A 13,082-nucleotide genomic window follows, 5' to 3' on the forward strand; every position below is an offset into this window, starting at 1 on the left:
ATTTGAATGTTCGCCTGTTCCCACCTCCTTTGTCCCGTGATTATGACGTTTTTATATTGTTACAGTAGCATTACATGACTTGTTCACTAGTTGATCCTCTGCAGTGAATGGGTGCCGTCAGAATGAGAGTCCAACAGATGATAAAAACATCACAATAAACCACAAGTAATCCACAAAACTCCAGTCTATCTATTGATGTATTGTAAAGCAGAAGTTATGTGTTTGTAAGAAATAAATCCACCAAGGCACCAATTCGTCATCTTATAAAACCAGAAATATTGTTAAAGCTTTATTTATTTATTATTTTATTTTTTAATTTCTGCCCAAGTAAGCCAGTATTGCAATTTTTGCCTTAAAAAAATTCAAAAAAATTCCAACACCAAAACATCTGAGGCGTGCTACTGTATATAAATTAATTTCAAACTCCGTATCTAAACTATATGTCAACAGCTGTCTCATTTTCCTATGGAATTTTAGGAGTGACAAATCGGACAAGCCAGATACTTAAATGACACATGATTTGAAATCTCTTGAGCAATGAAAGATCAACCCTTCTGTAGTAAAATGTTCCTCTGGCACTGTATGAAGGGACAACCTCTGTTCTAATGATCTATCTTGTTTCTCCCAACAGATGGCCATGTGAATGCACTCTGCACTATAAAAGACTGAACATGTACTATAAGAAATGCATCATGTCAAAATGAACTACGCATGTCACAGATGGGAATACATACCCTTATTTAGTTTTATTACTCAGAGGTTTGTCTGTAGTGGTGGGGGAAGGGCTGCAGGTATTTGGCGCCGAAACCTTCATGATTCACCTGCGGCGTGCGGCTGACGGCATCACATAAAACATGAGAAATGGTAAGACAGATAAGCACAATGAGCAGTTATGTGAGCCCAATGTACTCACTGACAAAGATCAAGTGGAACAAATAAAGAGTGTAAGTGCCGTTCTCTGTCAACAGCTTCTTTTCTTGTAGTCTTGCTATCGTTCTCCATCATTTTAATGGCTTGCTGTATTTCTTCATTCCACTGGGCAGTCACCTAGAATTAATCTTTTCTCTAAGAAAAGCTGATTAGTTTTAGCTGTTCAAAGCTCACAGTAGCGGCCTTAATGTCTGTAGGCTATGAATGAATAAGACAAGACAAGCTCCTTTTATTTTCTTGAAAGACATAAACCATGCAACCAGAGTGACAGCGAATAAAGTAAATACCAGGAATATGAATCATAACACCAGGATTTTAATTTTATTTTTTAATCACAATTAACATGAATGCAGGAATAGGTACGGTAGACACAAGTTATACAACCCAAATCTGCTCGGTTTTATTGTACAAAAAAAAATAAAAAAATAAAAAAAATTTTTTTTCAATCCATTCATTTTAAAATTCTCATTTGTTACATTTTAGCCATTCATTATAAGAAAATTATGGAAGCTTGTCTCTATAATGAAAAAAAAAAAAAAATCACTATATAAAATATGTGTGTGTGTGTGTGTGTATGCCTGTACAGTATCTGTCCATACATCCATCCACCTATCCATCCTACCTCTGGCAGAAACACACACACATACACACATATGTATATATATATATATATATATATATATATATATATATATATATATATATATATATATATATATATATATATAGTTTGGACACACCTTCTCAAAGAGTTTTCTTTATTTTCATGACTATGAAAATTGTAGATTCACACTGAAGGCATCAAAACTATGAATTAACACATGTGGAATTATATAGGGAATTATATACATAACAAAAAAGTGTGAAACAACTGAAAATATGTCATATTCTACAACCCGAATTCCAGAAAAGTTGGGACGTTTTTTAAATTTTAATAAAATGAAAACTAAAAGACTTTCAAATCACATGAGCCAATATTTTATTCACAATAGAACATAGACAACATAGCAAATGTTTAAACTGAGAAAGTTTACAATTTTATGCACAAAATGAGCTCATTTCAATTTTGATTTCTGCTACAGGTCTCAAAATAGTTGGGACGGGGCATGTTTACCATGGTGTAGCATCTCCTTTTCTTTTCAAAACAGTTTGAAGACGTCTGAGCATTGAGGCTATGAGTTGCTGGAGTTTTGCTGTTGGAATTTGGTCCCATTCTTGCCTTATATAGATCCAGATTATATAGATTCCAGCTGCTGAAGAGTTCGTGGTCGTCTTTGACGTATTTTTCGTTTAATGATGCGCCAAATGTTCTCTATAGGTGAAAGATCTGGACTGCAGGCAGGCCAGGTTAGCACCCGGACTCTTCTACGACGAAGCCATGCTGTTGTTATAGCTGCAGTATGTGGTTTTGCATTGTCCTGCTGAAATAAACAAGGCCTTCCCTGAAATAGACGTTGTTTGGAGGGAAGCATATGTTGCTCTAAAACCTTTATATACCTTTCAGCATTCACAGAGCCATCCGAAACATGCAAGCTGCCCATACCGTATGCACTTATGCACCCCCATACCATCAGAGATGCTGGCTTTTGAACTGAACGCTGATAACATGCTGGAAGGTCTCCCTCCTCTTTAGCCCGGAGGACACGGCGTCCGTGATTTCCAACAAGAATGTCAAATTTGGACTCGTCTGACCATAAAACACTATTCCACTTTGAAATAGTCCATTTTAAATGGGCCTTGGTCCACAGGACACGACGGCGCTTCTGGACCATGTTCACATATGGCTTCCTTTTTGCATGATAGAGCTTTAGTTGGCATCTGCTGATGGCACGGCGGATTGTGTTTACCGACAGTGGTTTCTGAAAGTATTCCTGGGCCCATTTAGTAATGTCATTGACACAATCATGCCGATGAGTGATGCAGTGTCGTCTGAGAGCCCGAAGACCACGGGCATCCAATAAAGGTCTCCGGCCTTGTCCCTTACGCACAGAGATTTCTCCAGTTTCTCTGAATCTTTTGATGATTTTATGCACTGTAGATGATGAGATTTGCAAAGCCTTTGCAATTTGACGTTGAGGAACATTGTTTTTAAAGTTTTCCACAATTTTTTTACGCAGTCTTTCACAGATTGGAGAGCCTCTGCCCATCTTTACTTCTGAGAGACTCTGCTTCTCTAAGACAAAGCTTTTATAGCTAATCATGTTACAGACCTGATATCAATTAACTTAATTAATCACTAGATGTTCTCCCAGCTGAATCTTTTCAAAACTGCTTGCTTTTTTAGCCATTTTTTGCCCCCGTGCCAACTTTTTTGAGACCTGTAGCAGGCATTAAATTTTAAATGAGCTAATTAAGTGGATAAAAGTGTAAAATTTCTCAATTTAAACATTTGCTACATTATGTATGTTCTATTGTGAATAAAATATTGGCTCATGTGATTTGAAATTCCTTTAGTTTTCATTTTATTAAAATTTAAAAAACGTCCCAACTTTTCCGGAATTCGGGTTGTAGGTTCTTCAAAGTAGCCACCTTTTGCTCTGATTACTGCTTTGCACACTCTTGGCATTCTCTTGATGAGCTTCAAGAGGTAGTCACCTGAAATGGTCTTCCAACAGTCTTGAAGGAGTTCCCCGACAGATGCTTAGCACTTGTTGGCCCTTTTGCCTTCTGTCTGCGGTCCAGCTCACCCCTAAACCATCTCGATTGGGTTCAGGTCCGGTGACTGTGGAGGCCAGGTCATCTGGCGCAGCACCCCATCACTCTCCTTCTTGGTCAAATAGCCCTTGATGCCTTCAGTGTGACTCTACAATTTTCATAGTCATGAAAATAAAGAAAACTCTTTGAATGAGAAGGTGTGTCCAAACTTTTGGTCTGTAATATATATATATATATATATATAGTATAGAGAAGGTGGCATTCCCAGAAGTCTATGTGTGATTTGCCATGTATGGACTTTTAGTTTCATTTCTGGACTTTTAGGATTATGCCGTTTTTTATTTCTGTTCAGCTTATTTATTATTATGATTATTTTTATTATTACAATGATTTATTTATAAATGTTGTGCTTTACATTGTTTTACTTTAGGTAATTTAGCTCTGGCTTATATTGTTTCATTTTAGTCATATTCTTCACTGTTATAGTGTTTGTTGATGCTGCTTAATCGTGTCTTATTATAATTACTTTTTTTGTGTTGTCTTTCTGTTAGGCAATTTAAATGTCATTTAGATAGACTTGGTGAAGTCAAGCTAAGTCACAATATTAGATTCAATTTTAGTTAAGGCATATATGAAAGATACTAATATATATTAAATAGGTATTTTAGGGCATCTTACAGATGGATCATTTGCGTAATAATATTGCTGTAGCCTCAGGTGGCACACGGCCGATGTTATCACTGCTAAACGTTTCATCTAAAGTGTGAACACCAGAGGCAATTACGAAGACCATAATTTATTCGAGTCTTTATGAAACTCTATGAAATGAAGTTAACCGAGCACATTGTGTTAAAAGAGCTGTTTTTCAAATGCCAACACTTTTTTCAGCTCCACACTGTCACCGGAGCTGTTGAGTTGTGAATAAAAGCAAATCCACTCTACCCATGCAAATATTTGTTTCACATGCCGCTCTGCACTTGAGAGGACACTCAAGCACAGATCTGTGCCGTAAATGCCGTATTAGCATTTGCCCTGCTGACATGGGTGCTCTGGGTGTGTGTTCACGGTGTGTGTGTTCACTACTGTGTGTGTGTGTGTGTGTGTGTGTGTGTGTGTGTGTGTGCACTTGGATGGGTTAAATGCAAAGAACAAATTCGGCCACCCGTCACTTCACTCACTCACTCACTCACTCACATTGTCAAGAAAATCCTATAGAGTCACCTTATATTGCAGTATTCATGTTACACTGTAATTACTATGTAAGTACTATAATGCTAATGCATACACTTAAAGCATGCTTGTTTATAGCAGGCTCATTTCTTTTCTGTAGTTTCATTTGAATGCTGTGACATTTGCTTGTTTTGCTCTTAAGATCAAATGTTTAGAATGAGACTAACCAACTAATATGACGAAATGCATATTGGTAAGAATATACTACGGAAGTCAATGGCTACCAGCAACTGTTTGGTTACCAAATTTCTTCAGAATATCTAGTTTGTGCTCAACAGAAGAAATAAATTCATGAAGGTTTGGAACAACATAAGGGTTTATAAATGATGGCAGAATTTGCATTGCATTTGAGGGTGAACTATCCATTTAAAGGGATACTATAAAAGACAAACAACATGAAACACGAACAAAAACAAAAAAACTTAATTGTCATTCCAGACAATAGAAATGTGACCTTTTATATAAAGGACTAAACATGGACATTAAAAGTTGTTTCCTTTTGATTAGTGCCTTAGAAATAGAACACAATCAAATTATTTCGTCTTGAACTCACACCATAGCGTTTTACTTTTGTTTGATTTACTTTTCAAAATCCTGTAAGTTTTTATAATGTTATAATTAATTTTTTTATTTTATTTATTTATTTATTATTATTATTATTATTATTTTTTTTTGCGTGATCTCGTACTTTTGGAACCACCTGTATAGGCTATACAGCGTACATCACAGTGACCGTGCATGCCTGGCGGTTCTTATCGCTATTGCATTTCAAATAATAGGCAATATATTCGAACAGCGTAACGTAAAGCGCGTTAGTCCCCATCCACACTGACGCGGGACTCCAGCTCGGTTGTTGCGGCATCAGCGGTAGGAGGAGATACAGAGGGGATACAGGGACTCCTGCAGGCTGATTTCAGCAGCTCAGCACTCGCAGGTGGAGACGCGCACCGATCCGGAGCTTCGTCTGAGAGCCGAGCGCGCGCACTCATTCACTCGCTCGCCCAAATTAATAGACCAAAATAATTAATACAGAGAGATCGTGTTCAAACCAACTACAATGATAGCAAATCTGTCGCAGTCAGTCCAATCCTCATATGACTCCCAGCCATTTAAAATTTGATGAGCAGTTTTTGGAGAACTCATTGGATTGACCCCAGTGATTTTCAGTCATGAAGAACAGGAGGGAATATGTGGAATACTGGAGCGCGATTTTAGTGTCTCTCTTCTGGATTCACAGCTCTGGCGGGATGCCCCATGTCATACGGATAGGTAAGAGAGTGCGTAATGGACACCGACTCTTTAACTGAACACATTAATGTTTTTATGAGTGTGGAAAGTGCTTTTGGTATTCGTTTGGTTCGATCTGCTGTTAGTTCACATTTTACATTTAATAACTCTATGGAAAATGTGAATAGATATCTTCCCCGGAGCTGTTTAAGCGCTGGGAATGTAGTTGCGCGTGCATCAGCGTGCCGCGCGTCTTAGGAACAGATGGTGCTGCATTGATTTCGTGAACATTTGGAGCCTCTAAGATAGGCCTAGTATTTTAACTGTTAAAATTGTAGCACACGATATTATTGACATTGGATAGAACTATGGAATTGAGATGATTCTTGTAAAATTCGCCTGAAACATAAGTTCACAGTCTTAACAGGTGATCTAGGAAACGTTGCGCCGAAGTTTGCCCGGAAACCTCACCTTTACGCACCGTGTAGCCAGACTGAAGGTTCTCGATAATACAGTCAAAAATAGTGCACTCGTGCAACATGACAAAGACAGATTTTTCTCGGTCTGAGAAGCTGAAATATGTGTGTCGCGTGGAGACAGGAGCCCAATAAAGATCAATACAGTTTTGTCTGAGAGCAGATCACTTTTGACAAGTGGTTCGATGCCTTCCAGAAAAATGTCTCTAAATGTCATTATGCAACATTAACATGTATAAGCACAACCTTCAAGTTCCCCAACAAAAAAAGAGACAGCGTTGCATTTATGCAGTTAAAATACGTAGTTTAAACATTATAAACAGCTACTCCATTTATACTTACAGTTTGACCTTTATTTGATAAAGTTGCATTTTTATTTAAGTCCCTTTTTGCTTTGGCACTTAATAATTGTTTTTTTCTCCAACTGCATTTAGTGTTTTTTTATTTTTTATTTTTCTGGAAAAAAATACTTTGATGTCAACCTCCTTATTATTATTATTATTATTATTATCATTAAATTATTTTTATGATGCACCATTTTGTAAGGGCACATTTGAACCCCCCCCCCCCCCCACTATGGATGAGTGATAAATATGTGGCAGTGACTTCAGTGACATTGTGCTTGAGATTTGTAGTCTTTGACAGCTCAAATCTTTTTCTTTCTTTTTTTTTTTGCAGTGTAAACAGATTTTTTTCTCAAAAGCTGCTCTAATATTTCCACTGAACAATAAAAAAAAAGAAAGAAAAAAAAAAAGACAGAGCCATGTTTGGCTTGACACAAAATTTGTTTCTAAGAATAATACAATGATATCTCTCAAGCAGACACCACTTAATTAAAATATTGTGTCATTTTTGATCAGTGTGCAGAGGGTTTTTCTAAAGTACCCTATAAATATGGTTTTCAAAATGCTTGACTTCGTGGGAGTATCGCCTATATATATATATATATATATATATATATAATATAGTAATATATATTTTTTTGCACTGAATTTGTGCAGCAAAATAACTAAAGTCTGCATGTATGATGGTATGTCTACAGGCATTTGAGTCCAACCTCGTACCACCAGAGGGCTTAGTGTTCACCCGCGGGCCTTCTTGAGGTTTTGTTTGCCACATCGTAAGCATCATAGAATGGAAATTCATTTCAGACTTGTGTTCAAAGAGAGCAGGCAGATTGCAGGAGGGAGGCTGTATGTGCATCCTCTCGCCGTGTGCTAGCTTAAGTTTTACACCATCAACACGACTTGTGTAATGGTGGGCATCCACAGTAGTCATGCCTCCATTGATTTCACTGTTTTAACAACACACTTCTCAGAGGCCAGATGGTCGATCAAACTCACTCCGCAACACTGTAAATGTCGAGGGGAAGAGCATTTCTACTGTGCCTGTGTGTTATTAGCTGTCTTGCCCTCCTGCCATGAAACTAAAATGGGAAGTGCTTTGAAAAGGACAATGAGGTAGCTCATTACAGGATTACGACGTTTGTTTGTGGCAGAGCGGCAGGATTTAGCAAAATCAAAGTATTTAGATCTGTGTTGTTTAGACACGATTTAGCACTCGGCATGGTTTGTTTGGCAAGGCAGAAACTGTGATCCGATTGATACAGTACTGAGAAGCCTGGAGTAGCTGAGCAATATATAATGCATCACCAGTGCACAGGAAAAACTGCATTTTCACATATGTGCTTTAAGGTCTGAAATTACCTCAGTAGGGTTACGTTTTTGTGCTTCTCCAAACTGCACATCACATGAAAATCATCCAATTGCTGCAGATCCAAAAACAGCCATTGTGGTCAAACTCAATGGTTTTCAATACCCAGCTTGACTTTTCAGTCTAGTTTGGATTCGCCCGCTGTCACTCAAGCCTTTCAATATCATTCAGGGCAGCTGCAGCCTATCAGAATCCACTCCAGTTTTGGCACAAACGGCTCTGGACCACATCCAAATGTCACTGCAGAGTAGTGCATATGTCTTAGAAAATGATGACAAACTTTCAAGAGGTTTGCTTCTTTGTAATCCTTATTTTCAGGAATTTATCTTGCGTAGTATGACCTTTCGAAAGGGCCAATTGACTGAGATTTTTCTAACACACTGGTATACATTTATACACACACGTCTTCTTAAATTCTGTATCTTTTTTCAATTTGTTTTTAAGATAAGCTTGTGCATTTAGTCTGTCTCATCTGTTGTTCAAGAATACGATTAATGGAATAAACTGAATGCCTTTAAATGAGAGAATCAGCGCCAGAGAAAGATTTATTGAAAAATCAATTGCGTTATCTACCAAAGAGTTAAAGTGCTTCATTATAAACAGTTAATCAATCGCGCACACAGTTTTCTCACTGATATTTTTCACTTTCTAAAGATATCTGCAAAACCCAAATCACGTGTAGTAGCAGAAAAAAAAAAAAAAAAAAAAAAAAAAAAAATTATATATATATATGTACAACCCGAATTCCGGAAAAGTTGGGACGTTTTTTAAATTTTTATAAAATGAAAACTAAAGGAATTTCAAATCACATGAGCCAATATTTTATTCACAATAGAACATAGATAACGTAGCAAATGTTTAAACTGAGAAATTTTACACTTTTATCCACTTAATTAGCTCATTTAAAATTTAATGCCTGCTACAGGTCTCAAAAAAGTTGGCACGGGGGCAAAAAATGGCTAAAAAAGCAAGCAGTTTTGAAAAGATTCAGCTGGGAGAACATCTAGTGATTAATTAAGTTAATTGATATCAGGTCTGTAACATGATTAGCTATAAAAGCTTTGTCTTAGAGAAGCAGAGTCTCTCAGAAGTAAAGATGGGCAGAGGCTCTCCAATCTGTGAAAGACTGCGTGAAAAAATTGTGGAAAACTTTAAAAACAATGTTCCTCAATGTCAAATTGCAAAGGCTTTGCAAATCTCATCATCTACAGTGCATAACATCATCAAAAGATTCAGAGAAACTGGAGAAATCTCTGTGCGTAAGGGACAAGGCCGGAGACCTTTATTGGATGCCCGTGGTCTTCGGGCTCTCAGACGACACTGCATCACTCATCGGCATGATTGTGTCAATGACATTACTAAATGGGCCCAGGAATACTTTCAGAAACCACTGTCGGTAAACACAATCCACCGTGCCATCAGCAGATGCCAACTAAAGCTCTATCATGCAAAAAGGAAGCCATATGTGAACATGGTCCAGAAGCGCCGTCGTGTCCTGTGGGCCAAGGCTCATTTAAAATTGACTATTTCAAAGTGGAATAGTGTTTTATGGTCAGACGAGTCCAAATTTGACATTCTTGTTGGAAATCACGGACGCCGTGTCCTCCGGGCTAAAGAGAAGGGAGAACTTCCAGCATGTTATCAGCGTTCAGTTCAAAAGCCAGCATCTCTGATGGTATGGGGGTGCATAAGTGCATACGGTATGGGCAGCTTGCATGTTTTGGAAGGCTCTGTGAATGCTGAAAGGTATATAAAGGTTTTAGAGCAACATATGCTTCCCTCCAAACAACGTCTATTTCAGGGAAGGCCTTGTTTATTTCAGCAGGACAATGCAAAACCACATACTGCAGCTATAACAACAGCATGGCTTCGTCGTAGAAGAGTCCGGGTGCTAACCTGGCCTGCCTGCAGTCCAGATCTTTCACCTATAGAGAACATTTGGCGCATCATTAAAACCCTTTCGAGTCGATTAACGCGGATACGCGTTTTGAGTCATTTTCTCCTGATAACCCCGAAAAGACCTTAAATTACACTTTCAGTTTTAATCGTACAGATAAGAGCAATACATCAATCGAATCTGTAAAGGGTCTACTTTTTTTTGGATACAGACATAATGACAACAAAACTTTGTGCACTTATAAAAGAAAGATAACAAACAAGGTGTGCTGTCTGCAGCCTTTGTCTGCGCTTATCTTCATTTACAAACAAGTCATTAAAATGAACTGTAACTCCGTGAATACTCAACGAAAATACATGGGGGAGATATCTATAGAAAGCTTGACATGTCTATTTTTAAACTAAATAAGTGCTGCCGAAAACAGATATTCTGTGTTAAAGTAATCCATATGAAAACAACGCCATGTCTGTTTTTCACCTCACCCTTCATTATATCTAATGTGACCACGCCCCCGTGCTGAACGCGCTATTCAGATTCAAACTGAAGCGCGCGGCTTGAATACGCCCATAACAGAAGAAAAAGCAGCGAGCCTGTTCTTCAAGTGTTTATTTTACTGTTTGCTTCGCGATGAGAGGAATAAGACATAATTCACCCCAAAAAGATGTCATGTGGTTGAGGATTTGAGAAATGGATTTCCTCAGAAAAAAAGAATGCAGCACTTTATTCAGCAGAGATCATAAACATGAGTAAGTCTCTTTTTATTTATTTATATACTTGTACTAGTTTTCACATAACGTGTAAACATTTTACTAGTTAGACTTTTTCCAAATACTTTTTCCAAACTATAATTCCTGACTAAATGTATAGTAATCAAGTGAAACATTATGAAGTTTCAATAACAATATACAATACTATACCATTCAAAAGCTTGATGTAAATAATATAAATGTAACAAATAGATAACTGTCACAAATGTAAAAACATGCTTTTCTTTCAATTTATTCCCCCTAAAAACCCAGAAAAATATTCTTAGCTCTTTTCAACATTAATAATAATGATAATAATAATAACAATAAATGTTTTTTTGTAGAAAATAAGATTGTTAAAAGGATTCTGAAGGATTGTGTGACTAAGGATGCCAAACAATTTGTTTGAAAGTCAGCTTTGATTGTTCCTAATAATCTGTTTAACTGCACCCCCAAGTGGATATTAAATTATGTTGTGGGATAATTAAATATATTCTAAATAAACTACAAACATAAAATTATATAGATTTATTTTGTTCTTGCATTCTCTCTTGTAACTCCTTCCTCTCAGTGGCACAGATGACTGAATGGCTCATTATGCAGCTCATTATGCAGGCCTTTGTCTTCTCAGGTGTAAATCACAATGATATTCATGGTAGTTGACGCCTACTCGCATATGACTTTTACCAACAAAAAGTGTCTTAGAAAATTTAAATCAATATATTGTTCTCTGTGAGTGAGTAAACAAGATGATTTTCACATCATTTAGAAAGAAAAATTCTAGGCTACAAGCTCCAGTTCTCAAAAATCCCGGGAACCATTGTTCTTTATGTGTTTTTTTGCCTTATTCAAGTGTTTTAACATTTTTAGTTTTTCACTAACCACGCATAATATTTTTTTTCTCAAAAACACAATCATGTACATACATGCATTTCTTATATTATTATAGCCCAGTTTGTGCTGATTACAGTGAGATTAGACTTTACCCATTTAGATATTTATAAGAAACTGAAAAAAGCACAAATGTCAGGGCATGACAAAACTTCTCCAGGCCCCAAAAATACCCTTAGACTCCAGAGGGTTAAACGAAAAATACGTCAAAGACGACCTTCAGCAGCTGGAAATCTATATAAGGCAAGGATGGGACCAAATTCCAACAGCAAAACTCCAGCAACTCATAGCCTCAATGCCCAGACGTCTTCAAACTGTTTTGAAAAGAAAAGGAGATGCTACACCATGGTAAACATGCCCGTCCCAACTATTTTGAGACCTGTAGCAGAAATCAAAATTGAAATGAGCTCATTTTGTGCATAAAATTGTAAACTTTCTCAGTTTAAACATTTGCTATGTTATCTATGTTCTATTTTGAATAAAATATTGCCTCATGTGATTTGAAAGTCTTTTAGTTTTCATTTTATTAAAATGTAAAAAACGTCCCAACTTTTCCGGAATTCGGGTTGTATATAAATTATAATTATTGAATCTTTTACAGCAATTGAAATGCTCTTCACATTAAAAGCACATACTAGTTTCTGAAGTGTGTGTCCCCTTAACATGCTTGAAGTGTGCGACTGAAGTTCTACATGAAAAAAAACTAAACAAGCTGACAACAAGGATTGCACCATCAGTATAAGATGGCCATCAGTTGCAGAGTGAAAATGCAAATTTTGAAAATTTGTGCAAATTTAATCTATACACTGTCGCAACCGTATTTATTCTGCATTTTTCTGGCAGAGACTAGAGATCGTTGCATCTGTGATTTTTGTTTGTGTGACACTGCACAGAAAGATGGAAGGGTTCGAGCCCAGTGCACAAGTTCTTTGATGTCCGCCGTTGTCTGCTGTAGTAGAGATGCAGGGAGACAGCAGCGTCTCACACAAACAAGACAAACACACATATATGTACATCACGAAATGCAGGTGGTTTGTACGCACACACACAGCTGTGTGATTTCACTGAAGCTGTTGTGCATGATCTTTCATTTACGGAGTCAGCACACTTCTGGCCTGCCGATTAGCTTTAGTGCCATTAATGAGAGCGAGCAGATGTCAGTTTTGTTCGCATGAACCCTGAATCAAATGCTCCATACTCTCTTCTCTCAAATCACTGTCACTCTGTTATTCTGAAGCTGAGATCTACTTAAAGACAGACTATGCTCACACATACTTGCAGGTTTTTGTATAAATTCTATATGTGCACACACACACA

General features: G+C 37.2%; 1 protein-coding gene across 1 annotated transcript in view; it reads left to right on the forward strand.

Moving 5' to 3' along the window:
- The first annotated feature begins 5,668 nt into the window (after positions 1-5,668).
- LOC132102733 (glutamate receptor ionotropic, kainate 3-like) overlaps positions 5,669-13,082 on the forward strand; it is a 165,140-nt gene continuing 157,726 nt past the window's right edge. The window contains exon 1 of the mRNA XM_059507360.1: positions 5,669-6,084. Within this exon, the coding sequence (XP_059363343.1) occupies positions 5,985-6,084 (100 nt within the window). The 5' untranslated portion in view covers positions 5,669-5,984. The remainder of the gene's footprint in view (positions 6,085-13,082) is intronic.

Source organism: Carassius carassius, chromosome 24, assembly GCF_963082965.1.
Source record: "Carassius carassius chromosome 24, fCarCar2.1, whole genome shotgun sequence".
In the NCBI taxonomy this organism is placed as follows: Eukaryota; Metazoa; Chordata; class Actinopteri; order Cypriniformes; family Cyprinidae; genus Carassius; species Carassius carassius.